Source organism: Puma concolor, chromosome E4 (genome assembly GCF_028749965.1).
Source record: "Puma concolor isolate L17-30 chromosome E4, mPumCon1.1.hap2, whole genome shotgun sequence".
Taxonomy (NCBI): Eukaryota; Metazoa; Chordata; class Mammalia; order Carnivora; family Felidae; genus Puma; species Puma concolor.
In genome coordinates this window covers 39,404,986-39,420,693 of record NC_141683.1, presented here as the reverse complement: position 1 = coordinate 39,420,693, position 15,708 = coordinate 39,404,986, and the positions used below count along the sequence as shown (strand labels likewise).

The window sequence follows — 15,708 nt, the reverse complement described above, 5'->3', positions numbered from 1 at the left end:
ACTTTCCCCAGTGAGACCCCGCCCTTCCGCTCCCAGAGTTCCCGCCCGCGGTTCAAACAGGAGAAATGGCGCGGGCGTCTGTGTTGGTGGTCCCTTCCCCTCCGAGGGACGTGGAGACAGTGGCCGGGGCGGACGACGGGGCTTCGGTCGCCGCCACCTCCCGAGAGGACTTCCGGGTGCGCTGCACCTCGAAGCGGGCCGTGACGGAAATGCTAGAACTGTGCGGCCGCGTTGTGGAAAAGCTGGGGGACGCGCTACCAGAGGAGATTCGGGAGCCTGCGCTGCGAGATGTGCAGTGGGTACGGGCCCAGTAGCCATCTCTTGTCTTATCATCCCCTTAACCCGCACCGTCTGAGGGCTCAGAAAGGGCCTACGCCGGGCTTCGCAAAGTTAGCGGTGCCGCCCGCTCGCGTAGAAGCGGCCCGAGAAACGCAAGGGGACGAGATAGATGCTAGTGTCAGCCGGGTATCGTTAATCGCTTAAGGCCGGCGCTGTCCAGTAGAAAAATACAAGGAGCTATGTATGTAACTTGAAATTAAAGGAAGAAAAAAAATAGGTGAAATTAACTTTAATGATATGTTTCATTTAGCGCGCTCTATCTGTATCCAAGATACCGTTTTAACTTGATATAATAGAAAATGAACGAGAAATTTCATATTATTTTGGTAGTACTAAACTTTCCAAATCTGGTGTCTTATATTTAAAGCTCATCTCCTTTCGGACTAGCCACATTTTAAGGCCTCAATAACCACAAAGTGGCAGATGGCTCCCCTATTGGACAGTGCAGACATAGACTCCTGGAAAGGGTAATCCTGGAAATCAGTCAGTCACTAAACTAGGTCTTTCCATTTCCCTGTTTCAGAACTTCATGTAAAGTCCGCGAAAACATTTTCTCTGTAAGTCTAAAGTAGATAAGGAAGGGGTCTTGATTTTAAACTTCAGTGGCCCTCAAAACATTTCCCCTTCCTTTCTCATATTTTGCAAAGCCCTGAAGAAGCTTTTTGGGGGGGGGGGGGAAAGACACAACAGATTGAGGGATAGATACCACCTGTCTTCAGGAAGCACACAGTCTATCTGTTGGGGGGAAAAAAGTTCAAAAACTCATTCACACTCTGTGAATGACCACAGTGCAAACAATAAAAAAAAAAAAAAAGGTTAAATGGAAGAAGGAAGGAACAGTGCCTGGGTAGTGATTCTGTGTTCCAGTTTTGTGTAGAGTAGTTTTGCTACTACCTTCTTGCAAGCAAGGGAACGATAATAGAGACATACCTCAGGACCTTTTTAGTAGTTTTTGGGGGAAGACTGTTTCATTGCATAATGATCTTAGAATTTGTCCCTTTCTAGGAAGTGCTAATGTACTTAGAACATTTACTTTACAGAAAAAAAGGAGCTTGGCTTAACCTATCATACCTTATTTAACGGATGATTAAGTGAATTAGAAGATAAAGATTTGAAGACTTAAACTACCAAGGAATTTATTGTGTTTTATATTAAGAGCAGGTAAAAGGCAGAGGCTTAAGTATGCTGACATTCTCTTTAGCTAAAACCACATAATGTAGTAATGGAAATTCGAAAAAAAAATTGGATTGGGGCAACCAGGTAGCTGTCAGTCAAGCTTCTGACACTTGATTTCTGCTCCTGTCACAATTTCAGGGCTTGCAAGTTCGAACACCGCACCAGGCCCTGTGCTGACAATGCAGACCCTGCTTGGGATTCTCTTTCTCCCTGTCTCTGTCCCTCCCTCGCTTACACTCTCTCTCTCAAATAAACTTAAAAAAAGATTAGATTGATATGATTTTGCAATGAAATATATTACAGTTTGTGTTCTGAGATAATCTTTGAATGACCATGTATAAAGTAAGGATTTTAATTTACAAAATCTTTAAAGTGTATTTAACCCATAATTATCAGTCATTATTTGATTTATGCTTATTTTTACTCATACAAAATGTGTAAAATACATTCTCATAGTAACAAAGGCATAAAACAAAAGTCTGAATTCCTCTCCCCTATCCCCCTTCCTTCCTGGAAGTAACTTACTATTATGGAAGGCCTGGAGGGTGTAATCCTTCTATACTGCCCCCCCCTCACTTTTTTTGTTAATATTTGTTTACTTTTGAGAGAGGGAGAGAGAGAATCCCAGCAGGCTCCACACTTTGGGCACAGAGCTCTTTGGGGTCTGGATCTCACAATGGTGGAATCACGATCTGGCCCCAAATCAGGAGGCAGACGCTTAACTGACTGAGCCACCCAGGCACCCCGTCTATACCTTTTTATGGTTTTTACATCTCTCTCTCTCTCTTTGTTGTTTTAGTTTTTTGTTTTTTACGTTAATAGTGTCATGCTAATGTAGCAGGTTAGCTTTTTTTTTTTTCTATCAAATATGTCTTTATTATTTGGCAATGGTTTTTAGAGATATACTTCATTCTTTTTAAGTGTTGCATGATATGGATATAGTATATTTAACCATTTTCCAAATTGTGATTTAGATTTTATTTTCCTCTCAATGTTTCACAATTTCAAATAGTGCTTTCATAAATATTTCTAATGCATTTTTTATGTTTTTTGGGAATAGTTCTTTAGGATACTTTGCTAGAAGTGAAATTGTTAGGTAATAGGGAGTGTGCATTTAAAATTTTAATGGTACTATCTGGGGCGCCTGGGTGGCGCAGTCGGTTAAGCGTCCGACTTAAGCCAGGTCACGATCTCGCGGTCCGTGAGTTTGAGCCCCGCGTCAGGCTCTGGGCTGATGGCTCAGAGCCTGGAGCCTGTTTCCGATTCTGTGTCTCCCTCTCTCTCTGCCCCTCCCCCATTCATGCTCTGTCTCTCTCTGTCCCAAAAATAAATAAACATTGAAAAAAAAATTTTTTAATTTTAATGGTACTATCAAATTCCTTTAGTCCTTTATTTTTTAATGTACACATTTTTAACCTTACAAAAAACAGACTAGTACAGTGGACACCCTTGTATCCATCACCAAAGTTAACAGTTACCAAAATCTTGTTACACTTCCTATTTTATTTATTTATTTTTTAAGTAGTTTCCACACCCAAAGTGGGGCTGGAACTCACAACCGTGAGATCAGGAGTCACATGCTCTATAGTCACATGAGCCAGCCAGGTGCCCCATTACACTTCCTATTTTATTTTACTTTTTATTATTTAAAAAAAATTGTTTTTTAAGTTTATTTATTTATTTTGAGAGGGACATATCAGCAGGGGCTGAGAGAGAATCCAAGCAGGCTCTGCAGGGTCAGCAAGGAGCCCGATGGGCTCAAACTCACAAACTGCAAGATCATGACCTGAGTGGAAATCAAGAGTCAACTGACTGAGCCACCCAGGTGCCCCTACACTTCCTATTTTATTTTATTTTTGTATATTTGTTTTTAAATGTTTATTTATTTTGAGAGAAAGAGAGAGCACGTGTGCAAGCACGAGAGGGATAGGGAAAGAGGGGGACAGAGGATCCAAAGCAGGCTGTGTGCTGACAGCAGAGAGCCTGACATGGGGCTCTAACTCACCAATTGTGAGATCTTGACCCTAGCCGAAGTCAGATGCTCAACCAACTGGCCACCCAGGTGCCTCTACACTTCCTAATTTAAAGCAAACTCCAGATCTCATGCCATTTCATCTCTGTATATCTCAGTGTACATCTCTAAAAAAATAGAGTCCTTTATGAAGTAGAAATTAATTTCACTATCTTTTAAGCATTTCTTCTCTGTTGTTAACACCGACGCTCATTTAGCAGCATATGTAGGTAGTGCTTATACCTTTGAGATTCAACTGATCTAAATCAGAGTTAAAATGTAGAAAGAATCAATGACTGATGGAATAGTACTTAATTGAAAAGAATATACTAATAAGCTAATCTACTTTTCTTGATATTATTTACAAATCTGAAATTCTTATTTTGAATAATGTTTTAATTCAATATTTAAAGTTATTTTTAGTGACTTGAGTATTGTGAATTTATTTCAGACCTTTGAATCAGCTGTGCAAGAGAATGTCAGCATTAATGGGCAAGCATGGCAGGAAGCTTCAGATAGTTTTATGGGTATGTGTATTAACTTCTTCCTTGTGTCATTTCTGAGTTATTTTTGTAGCTAACTTTATTTCAGATGCTAATTTTAATCCCCATTTTCAGTGTCCCATTTAAAAAATTTCCTTCACTAGGGGGATGGGGGAAGGAAATGAATCTAAAAGACTATGGAAGCCATAAATCTGAAGCAAACAATACAGTACGTACCTTGATTCTATATATATGCTATCTGGCATTCTCAACAAGAATCTGATTAATCTTTGAAAGTACCCTTCTTAATAGTTTACTGGAAAATACTGTACAACTATCTCCAGACAAAAAAAAACAAAAAACAAAAACAGGCCCAGAGAATTTCTGTGATTAATACCTTATAAGTCAAGTTGTAGTTTTACAGGCGATCCTTAGAGTAGATAGTGAAGTACCCTTAGAAGTATGAAGTTAAATTATAAGAGTACCATGTAAAGTATGAGGTAAATATATGGAGAAACCTTCTTAAAGACAGATTATTTTCTTCAAAGAAGATTTGATTGTACTAACTAATGATTTTGACGTATCTGAAGAAATCAAAGTTTTAATAGAAAGTGGTCAGTGTAGGAAGGACAAAATTAGTAGAAAAGGAATGATCTATGTGGGAAGAGAGGCAGAATTTTCCAACAATGTCTGAGAGAAGGACTACCCTGACAAAAGGGTCAGAGTGTCTTGTCTTTCCCCATAGTGATGTTAGAGATGCTGACCAGCATAACTTGGTATCACTGCTTGATATCACTTGATCCAGTTATACTCTTGAGCTGATCGCAAGCCCATCAAGTAACCTCTGTGGTTATAATTTTTCTTCTCAACGTTAAGATAATACTTTGCCCAGCAAATTTCATGTCTAATCCTTGGGATTATTATAGTTATCTCTTCAGAGTCACCGATGTTCACTTTCTGGTTTATATGTTAAAATGGTAAAAGCAGTAACATTAGATTTCTCAAATATCAGAGTGATTGCCAGTTAGTAGGGGAGAGGGGGTGTATCACAATCACCTAAGAGAATTTTCAAACTACACAGCCTTTACTGTATCTTTATCTGACTCTTGTTCTGTGAAGTCACTTTGGAATTGCTTTATTGTTTGCTCCAGGCTGCCTTTAGCAATATGATTCATCAATTTATAGATTAAGATATGTATTTTCTAATAAATTGGCAGCCTAGCTGGAGTATGGTTATTCTTTGTTCCTTTTCCTCCTTATAACTGTGAGGGGAAATAGTTGAGAATACTACAATTTTACCTTCTTTCATGGGCACTTGATAACACCAGGCATGATACCAAATTCTAGGACGTAGATGAGAATACCTGGTCCTTACCATTTAGGAATTCATTGTTAATGGAAGGAAATGGACGAAGAATTACTATACTGTTTGGGAAGGGGGAGAAGACCTAACAGAGTGGATTGTTATTAAATTAAATGCATTTAATAAATGACAGCATGCTAGATGAAAAGGAGGAAGGACATTTGAAGCAAAGAAAACAGCATATGCAAAGGCACAAAGGAGTGATATGTTTGGAAAATACCAAAAATGAATTGGGGAAACTAATGGCAGATGTGGCCAGATAGATAAATTTGGGCCATATCACAAAGAGCCCTGAGAGTTTGCTGAGAAATTTGCATTTTATCCTGTAGGAAATGGAAAACCAGTGGAGATTTTTAAAGTAGAATTTACATGAAAAGCTTTGTGTTTTAGAAAGCTACCTGCCCGCTGTGTAGGGGTTGGATTGGAGAAGAGAGAAATTCAAGGCAGGCTGATCTTAGGGAAGTTATTACAGTAGTACAGTAAAAGACAGTGAAGACTTGCCCTAAGTAGGAAAGGAGAGAAAAGGGTTCAAGGGATATTCAGCAGATAGAATTAAAAGGATTTGTATCTGATCTAATACACAGAAGCAGTAAGTAAATTTCACAAAGGAGAGGGTTTTTTTGTCTGTTTTGTTCACGGGGATCATTTTAGAAATGAGTGGAGAAATGAAAGAATGAATGAATATACAAGTGAAATCAACCTTCTCCTTTCCTCTGTAACTACCCTGAAAGGACTTGATTTTAGGTTTGACCAGGTACATTTAAGAATTAAAGTGTAAGTTCCTTGAGAGCAGGGGCTATATTTATTTTTCTTATCACTATATTTCCAACACTTAGCTTGGCACATAGTAGGTACCTAGTAAATACTTGTTACATTGGGTGACAAAATCCTCCCTCCTCAAATTGTTTATACATTTCAGTTTTGTAGCTTTATCATTAGGTGGCGCTGAGAAACCACTTTCCTCCTACATAAAAGATTTAGCTGGGGGACTTTTTTTTAACTGTGAAATAGTACATTATTATTTCAGGCTAATGATTGAACTTTTTATTTTTTTTTATTTTTTTATTTTTTTCAACGTTTATTTATTTTTGGGACAGAGAGAGACAGAGCATGAACGGGGGAGGGGCAGAGAGAGAGGGAGACACAGAATCGGAAACAGGCTCCAGGCTCTGAGCCATCAGCCCAGAGCCTGACGCGGGGCTCGAACTCCCGGACCGCGAGATCGTGACCTGGCTGAAGTCGGACGCTTAACCGACTGCGCCACCCAGGCGCCCCTGATTGAACTTTTTAAATGGATAAATTAAAATTTAGGGAGGGCTGCCCACTTAAGTGAGTATTCAAAGTAAGCAATGGCTGATTTTCTCATAATACTCTCAAAAGAAGTAATTTAGTTGGACTTAATGAGTATTTGTCACATGAATGAGAGATACCTGATATAGGTCATTAATCTTTACCCAGTATGTATATATATGCTGATATATATCAACAATGTTTGGAAATGTTTCCAAAAATATGTATATTACTATTTCAGACTTCTTAAGGAAGCTTCTACTCAATAAAATAGATACATTTCCAGCATAGACTTTGATACAAATGGCCTAGCTCTTTAGTATTTTTAACTACTTATTCTTAAAGATGATTTTCAAAATAAGGGTGATGTACCATCTGCATTCATTTCATCCGGGGTGTCTAATTTTGGGCCTCCGTTTCAGAGGCCTTTGTTGAATCAAAATTTCTGTACTCCTGACAAGGTCCCCATGTGATTTTTCATTCTGCTGAAGTTTGAGAGTCACTATTTTAAAACAGGAAAGCAATGGATAACATAGTTTTAGCTAAATCAAAGAAATTCTAAAGTCACTGTGTCTCTTACTTTTTCTTACTATTTATCCAGTTGTGTCTATTTCAGATTTACCAACTCTATGCTACTGTCACAGCTTTGGTGCAGCACACAATAAACTCAAAACATGTTAGAAACTGTGACATTAAATGCCCTTTACAGTTTAGTTCTTTTGTAATTATATCATCCTTCTTTCCTTATGCTTTATCCTGCAGCCATTTAGAACTTTTAGAACAGTTTCCCCAAAACTCTTATGATCTTGCAAATACAGTTTCCTCTGACTAAAATGCTTCTCTCTGTATTTTTTTCCTACATTTTTTTTAATCTAATGGATTTACATTTAGATTTCAAGGCTCAGCTCAAATGTTACTTTCTGTTTAAAGTCTTAAATTCCCCAAGCAGAGTTAGTGTTCCATTGTTCTGTGTCTGAATAGCATTTTGTTCATACCTCTGTTGAATTTATCAAGTTGTTTTGTAGTTTCCTGTTTCTTCCAGTGAACTGTGATCCCTTAGAGAGCAGGGATCACGTTATATTCATCTTTGTATTTTTTCTGATTTAGGCCTAGCTTCCCATAGGTGCTCAGTAATTGATTTTTCAACGAGTAAATGAATTAATCACCAAAGTGGGGTCATACATTAACTTACCGTATTTGTTTTTCTTAATTATTTTTTGTTTTCTAAATTTAGCTTATCTGTATTACATTACTATATAGGGTATAACCAATGTATTTTAAGAAAATTTTTAATATTTTTTCTCTTGAAATAGATTCTGATATCAAAGTACTTGAAGATCAGTTTGATGAAATCATAGTAGATATAGCCACAAAACGTAAGCAGTATCCCAGAAAGATCCTTGAATGTGTCATCAAAACCATAAAAGCAAAACAAGAAATTCTGGTAAGATGATTTATCTTTGAGAGAGTAAATTTTGTGTAATGTCTATTTTACTATAATAAAAAAATTAAAGTATAAGATCTGTGTGGCATAAATGACATTTTGCTTTCTTTGCCTTTTCTTCCTCAATTACTACTGTTTGTCTCTTGTAAGATTTTTTCCTATTCTAAGTCATACAGATTTTATTTTTTTTTTTATTTATTTTTTTTTTTAATTTTTTTTTCAACGTTTATTTATTTTTGGGACAGAGAGAGACAGCATGAACGGGGGAGGGGCAGAGAGAGAGGGAGACACAGAATCGGAAACAGGCTCCAGGCTCTGAGCCATCAGCCCAGAGCCTGACGCGGGGCTCGAACTCACGGACCGCGAGATCGTGACCTGGCTGAAGTCGGACGCCTAACCGACTGCGCCACCCAGGCGCCCCATAAGTCATACAGATTTTAAACACAGCTGATTTTAAAATAGAATTTGAAGATGAAAGACTGACAATGACTTTACAACTCTGAGACCAAGAAGGCAAAATAAATTTATCTTTTAAGCCTTTTCTTTCTGTGTGTCGTTTGTGTTTGCATATTATTTGTGTATGTTTATATATTTTGGAAGACCCTTTAGTTAAACTGATGATGAAGGTTGAGTACCTGTTCATAACACCGAAATTTGCTTTCTGAATTGTGTGTAATTTGTTTTGCTCCGAAAGTCATGATGGGACGAGGGTAGGTTTGCTGGGAATGCCATTGCCTCTGGAGTGAGAAATGCGTGTTGCTTTAGATTATGTTATACTGTTTGTCATTAATTTTTGAAATTAGCATACTTTCACGTATAAATCTTCTTGTTGCTTTTTTTGTCAGGAATTGTTTTAGACAGTAAAGATGGTTACTTTACCTAAAACTTTTAGTCATTATTCCATGAGAAAAAATATAAGCAGAATTTTTCATTTATTTTCTGCCATAACAGTTCTCAAAGAAATACCCTACTCCATTCCCCCCCACTGCTTTTTAGTGTTTCCTAGGGAAAACATTCAAAATGTATTTACTTTCTCTCTCCCTACTACTACCCTCTTCTTTCCTGGAAAGAAACCTAGTAATCAGTATTGCATACAAGAGAGAAAGTTAGCAGGCCTGGGTGAAATGGAAGTTTAAAAACTGATGAAAAATGGATGGATGGGGTAAGGATACTAAAGACAGCTCTTTTAGAAAACATTTTTGTCTCCTGCTGGCTTTGGACAGGAGTAAGGCAGAACATTTTCCTTTTTCTTTTTGCTGAATTGTGGATCCTGTTCCGTGTCATCCTTGTGCAAGGACCGTGCTAGTTTTCTGTATTGTTCCAGTTTTAGTATATGTGCTGCCGAAGCCAGCAGGTGGGTCCTGTTTCTGTACTTCCGCTCTTAGCAGTCCCAGCGTATCAAAAGGTGTGTAGGCTTTAGTGTGCTGGCATGGTAGCGTGAAACAGAGTTGCTGTGGACATAGGAGCTCTGAGTCCCAGACGTCTTAAAAGGAACTTTTGAAAAACAGTCTGTCCATAATTTGGAGACTACCTTGTCCTTTAAATCCAAAATCCAGTCTCCGTGCCTTTAATTTGCTTGTTCGCTTTTCTTCGGCGTTTTTAATGGTGCTATTTCTTAGTGTACGCAGTAGGTGGCGCTACTATAAAAGACTTAGTTTGTAATTCAGACTTTGAACTTTTCGCCTCTCCAGCAGATTTCAGCATCTCACCCCTCTCCAAAAAAAAGAAGGATTCTACTGACTAATAGTATATGTGCTTACATTAGCTGAAAGAAATGTTTATATGAAGGATTAAACGATTAAATCTGTTTAATTTATATTGTGTTTAGAAGCAGTACCACCCTGTTGTACATCCATTGGACCTAAAATATGACCCTGATCCAGGTGAGTCAGTGTTCATTTGTGGTACAAGTGAAGCATCGCTTGTAATTTTTATGAGTCCCTGATACTTTTTTTTTTTTTTTTTAATTTCTTTTTTCAACGTTTATTTATTTTTGGGACAGAGAGAGACAGAGCATGAACAGGGGAGGGGCAGAGAGAGGGAGACATAGAATCGGAAACAGGCTCCAGGCTCTGAGCCATCAGCCCAGAGCCTGACGCGGGGCTCGAACTCCCGGACCGCGAGATAGTGACCTGGCTGAAGTCGGACGCTTAACCGACTGCGCCACCCAGGCGCCCCCCTGATACTCTTTTAAAGGTGTCAGCGTGAAGGGTATCTTCCCTTTGATGGTCTCACTACCAGTCATCTGTGTTTAGCTCTTCACCTAAGATTATGAGAGCTTGCTCCAAACATACTGACTCAGGATCTCCAGGAGTATCTGAATTTGTGTCTGAATTTGTATAAAGCTGTCCCTTGACCTAGACTATTATAAAACCTTTTCAATCTCTAGCTTCTATTGTAATACCCTCCCATTTCTAGCTGCTACTATACTATCCATTCTTTGAATTACAGCTAAAGTTATACTATTAAAGTTTCGTAGTGTCACTTCCCACGGTGATAACCATCATTGGTTTCTCATCATTTACAAAATAAAATCCAATAAAAATATAATGTTGAACTTAAGAGATATGCATACTTGATATACCTTTGAACTCAACTCTGTTTCCATTTAGATGCATCCTTTAAAACACAGAGAAATAAAATTGATACAAATTTATGTAAATTTAGCAATAGAATTTGCATTGCTAAAAATGTGGATCTATATATTTTTTTAAATGCTGTATTCTTACATTTAAAAATTTGAAAAGATTTTCCTAAGAGACCTTTTGGTATTTTCCTTTGGCATTCAGAAGTAGCATTTCTGAACTATTAGAAAAACAGTTAAGACCTTGATTTATTTGTATGGGCTATTTATAAACTTATGGCTTTGAGTAGTTAATCTTTGTCAAATTGTGCACCACTTTCTAACATGTCCCCTACCGCTCCTAAACCTCCTAAAGCCAATGAGATAAACCAAGAAGGGGATGTACAAGTGTAAAGATACTCTGAAGTTTGTTAAAATCACAGCATTCACTGTGTTTGACAAATACAAATTAACCTGGGACCTAATGCTTAATTGTCATGGCTCACTAAAAAGGGTAAGTTGCCAAAATGCAGTGGTTGACATATGCTTGTTTTGAACAACATAAAAATAATAATTGATACCTGTGATATCATAATAACCCAAGTATTACTTTTTTTTTTTTTTTAATGTAAACTCTGTGCTTAACATGGGGCTAAAACTTAGGACCCCAAGATCAGGAGTCACATGTTCTACTGACTGAGCCCCCCAAGTATTACTTTTTAGATATAGTTAATTTTCCTCTAAAGAAATTTGTAACCTTTTATCTTAAGAGAGAAAACAGGGGCGCCTGGGTGGCGCAGTCGGTTAAGCATCCGACTTCAGCCAGGTCACGATCTCGCGGTCCGTGAGTTCGAGCCCCGCGTCAGGCTCTGGGCTGATGGCTCAGAGCCTGGAGCCTGTTTCCCATTCTGTGTCTCCCTCTCTCTCTGCCCCTCCCCCGTTCATGCTCTGTCTCTCTCTATCCCAAAAATAAACGTTGAAAAAAAAAATTAAAAAAAAAGAGGGAAAACAAATTTACTTAAATGATCTTTTGAAGGTCTATGTGATTTTATTCCTACCATTCCAGTTATGTAGTACTAGTGGAAAATATCCTCTCTATCATATGATTATGACTTCAGAATTAAGCAGAGGAATAATTAGAATCTGTGTTTTGGATAAATTTTGAGATTTTGTCATTCTACATTTTCATAATATTTATAAACTTAGAATAGCATAAGTTCTTTAAGCATAGCAAAATTAACTTACAGTTTTATTAACTGTGTATTTTGGGGCAAGTCCCTTGATTTCTTTAACCTCAGTTTCTTTATGGTGAGTTCTACATTTGGAGCCTGATGCTTTAGGTGTTAATTCCCGCTCTGTCACTAAATATTATAGCATTGTTCTGCCTATATTATAGCATTGTTCTGCCTACTTGTTGAGGTTGTATTATCAATCACAAGAGATGAGGAGTTCTATAATATAGAACTAAAATACATAAGTACAAGTTTGTAAAGAAATACGATATAATAATAACCTTATTATAAATCCCATCATTTATAGTGGCATACCTTATGATACTGTGTAGCTTATAATACATCAAACTGGTAAAATCAGGCAAAATTAATTAAAATGGCTTAGGAGGAAAATAGAAAGCATAAATTTGTATAGAACCTAAAAGTCTGAATAAGCTGCATGGGAAAACTTTTATGGGAACTTCTTGAAAGTTTTTTTCTTTTTGTTAGAGTATTAAATGATACTAAATTTATTTGAAAGCTGACTTTTTTTTAAAGTTTATTTATTTTGAGAGAGAGAATGTGAGCAGGGGAAGGGCAGAGAAAGGGAGAGAAGGGGAAAATCCCAAGCAGACTCTGTGCTGTCAGTACAGAGCCTGACGCAGGGCTCAAACTCACAAACTAAGAGATATGACCTGAGCCAAACTTGACAGTCGGACCCTTAACTGACTGAGCCACCCAAATACTCTGGGAAGAGTTGATTTTTTAAAAATTCTTGAAATATTTCGAACATATAGAAAATATGGAATATAACATAATGAACATCTTTGTTGCTACCACCCATATTTAAGGGCTGTTCACATTTTTGCCAAATTTGTTTCAGACCTTTTTAGAGACTAAAAGCTATGGATATAGTTGAAATGTTCTCTTTACTCCCTCATCATCCTATCCTGCCTTCCTCTTACTTTAGAAGTAATTGCTATCTTCAAGCTGAGTGGCTCTTTCCTATCTGTATTTTTATGCTTTTACTTTATGGATGTGTAACCATAAATAATATGTGGCATTTGTTTTTAAATTTTTATATAAATTATATCATACTGATCATATTCTGTAACTTTTCCCCTCTTGACATTGTACATATTCTTGCCCATATTTTGCTAATAATTGTTACTGTAAAGCTTTCTATATGTGTGTGTATATATATGTATATATATTATATGTATATGTATATTTGTATATCTGATATATACATATATACACATACATATACACATATTTAAAAATTTTTTTTGCCAATTTGATAGGCATTCAGTAGTAAAGGTTGAGTATACTTTCTTGTGTTTCCTACAGTTTCTTCTGTGAGTTGCCTCTATTTATATTCTTTGCCCATTTTTCTGTTGAGTTGTTTGAGCTTTTCTTATTCACTTCTAAGAGTCATATATACAGACACATATCCATACACATGTACACATATTCTGGATTGTTTGGTTATAAACACTGTAAATACTTGCTCTCAATTTTTGGCTTGTCTTTCAACTTTATTTATAATGACATTATATGTAAATTTTAATAAGATTTACCAGGTTTTTCCCCTTATAATTTGTTCTTTGAGTGTCTTTAGGAAATCCTCTACCCAAGTGACATAAAGGTCCTTTGATATTTATTGTTTCGATTATCAAGTTTAGGTCTTGTATCCATCTGAATTTTTTTTTTTTAGGAAGGAATCTAATTCTGATAGCCAGTTGTCCCAGCATCATTTCCCCCACCCCCATCTTTTCTCCACTGCTTTGTAATGTCACACTCTAATATGCTAAGTTTCCATATATTTGGGGGTCTTTTCTGGACCCTTTTTTTTTTTTTTTTTTTTAGAGAGAGAGTGTGTGTGCAAGCAGGGGAGGGGCAGAGAGAGAGAAAGAGAGAGAGAGAGAGACAGACGGAGAGAGAGAGAATCCCCAAGCAGGCTCCATGCTCAGTTCACAGAACCCAACATGGGGCTCAAACTCACGAACCGTGAGATCATGACCTGAACTGAAATCAAGAGTTGATAACTGGTAACATTTTGGGATTACATATTATAATTGAATATTGCTAATGTTTAAGAACACCACTGATTTTTATTGTTGAACTCTTATTAGTTCTAATGGTTTATCTAGTTCCAATTAGATTTTTTAAAATGTAGATAATCATACCATTTGCAAGTAATGATGAGTTTTGTCTTTTTCCTGCACATCTTTTTTTGTCTTATTACATTGATTAAAATCTCCAGTATAATGGTGACTAGTAGCAGTGATAGTGGTCATAATATTTTAAAATTATGAATAAGTGTATAATTTTATTGAATACTTTTTTTGCCCCAACTGAGATCATATATTTGTTAACTAACTTTATTGCAGGATAATTTACATATAATAAAGTACATCAATTTTATGCATACAGTTTGAGTTTTGACAAATATATACAACTATGTAACTATTACCACAATTCAGATATAGAATGTTTTCTGCCACTCATAAAGTTCCCTTGTGCCCTTAGAGCGTATGCTTTTTGTCTCTAACTCTGTTAATATGGTAAATAAACATTGACAGATTTTTCTGTTGGTTATCTTTGCATTTATAGGGAAAACCCCATTTAGTAATATATTTTTTCTTTCATACACTGTGGAATTAAGTTTGCATATACTTTATACTTACACTTTGTTTAATATATTTACCTCTAGTATATTTGCATCTGTAGTCACACACACAAAATGAACATGTGCTGTTTAAAACATGCTATTCTGGGGCACCTGGGTGGCTCAGTCCATTAAGTGTCTGGCTCTGGATTTTGATTCAGGTTATGATCTCACGGTTGGTGAGTTCGAGCCCTGAGTTGGGTTCTGGGTTCTGCAGTGTGGAGTCTGCTTGGGATACTCTCTCTCTCTCTCTCTCACTTTCTATCTCTCTGACCCTCTCCCAGCCATGCCCTCACATCCTCTCTCTCTCAAAAATAAGTAAATTAACTTAAAAACAAAACATGCTGTCCTTTTCTAATGTCATCAAGGTTATACTGCCCTCATAAAACAGTTTGTAAACATAGAGGTTATTTGCTCTTTGAAAAGTTGATAAGATTCATCTATAAAACTGTGAGCCTACTGGGTGGTTGGGTGCTATTTGACTTAGCCATTGGCTAGGTATTCTAACCATTAATATAGTTAATGATTATTTATTTCTTCAGTTTTTTTTTCTTGAATTGATTTTGGTAATACTTGTTTGGAAAATATTTTGGTAGTATTTGTTTCATCCATGTGCTTAGTCTGTTGGTGTGAAATTGTATATACTAGCTGCTTCTATTTGAAAAATCTCCTCTGCATATGATTATTTTCTTTCTTAACATTGATTATGCTTTCTCTTTTTTCGTAATATCTTGCTTTAGGTTTTGTTTGTTTTTACAGTCTTTTCAAAAGTCAGCTTTTAGTCTGTCTTTTTTTTTTTTTTTTTTTTTTTAAGTTTTCTGGTTCCTTGAATTCTGATCTTATCTTTAGTATGGTCTTCCTGCTTTCTTGAGTTTTCTCTGTAATTTATAGCTTCTTGAGTTGAACACTTTGTTTGAGAGTTATTTTTCAATAAATACATTGAAGGTTGCTAAGTCCTGCTTTAGCCATATTTCCAAGTCTTGACATGTCTAGCTCTGAGGATTTTTTAGTTTGCAAATATAGGTGTTTTCTTTGACTACTTTCTCTCTCTCTCTCTCTCTCTCTCTCTCTTTTGCCTTCTATCATGTTGGTAGAATTTTCTTTATTCTTTTTTTTTCTGGTTTGGAAGCTATATGATGTGTTTCTTTTCTTTTAGTG

General features: G+C 36.7%; 1 protein-coding gene and 1 pseudogene across 2 annotated transcripts in view; one reads left to right on the top strand and one right to left on the bottom strand.

Annotated features, from left to right (window-relative positions):
- The first annotated feature begins 16 nt into the window (after positions 1-16).
- NSL1 (NSL1 component of MIS12 kinetochore complex) overlaps positions 17-15,708 on the top strand; it is a 41,810-nt gene continuing 26,118 nt past the window's right edge. The window contains exons 1-4 of one of the 2 annotated variants that reach the window (XM_086694469.1): positions 17-299; positions 3,978-4,053; positions 7,975-8,105; positions 9,934-9,988. In XM_086694469.1, coding sequence (XP_086550595.1) covers positions 66-299; positions 3,978-4,053; positions 7,975-8,105; positions 9,934-9,988 — 496 coding nt within the window. In that variant the 5' untranslated portion in view covers positions 17-65. The remainder of the gene's footprint in view (positions 300-3,977; positions 4,054-7,974; positions 8,106-9,933; positions 9,989-15,708) is intronic. The other variant, XM_025921173.2, reaches the window with a different exon arrangement.
- Positions 9,363-9,459, bottom strand: LOC112857976 (U6 spliceosomal RNA; annotated as a pseudogene).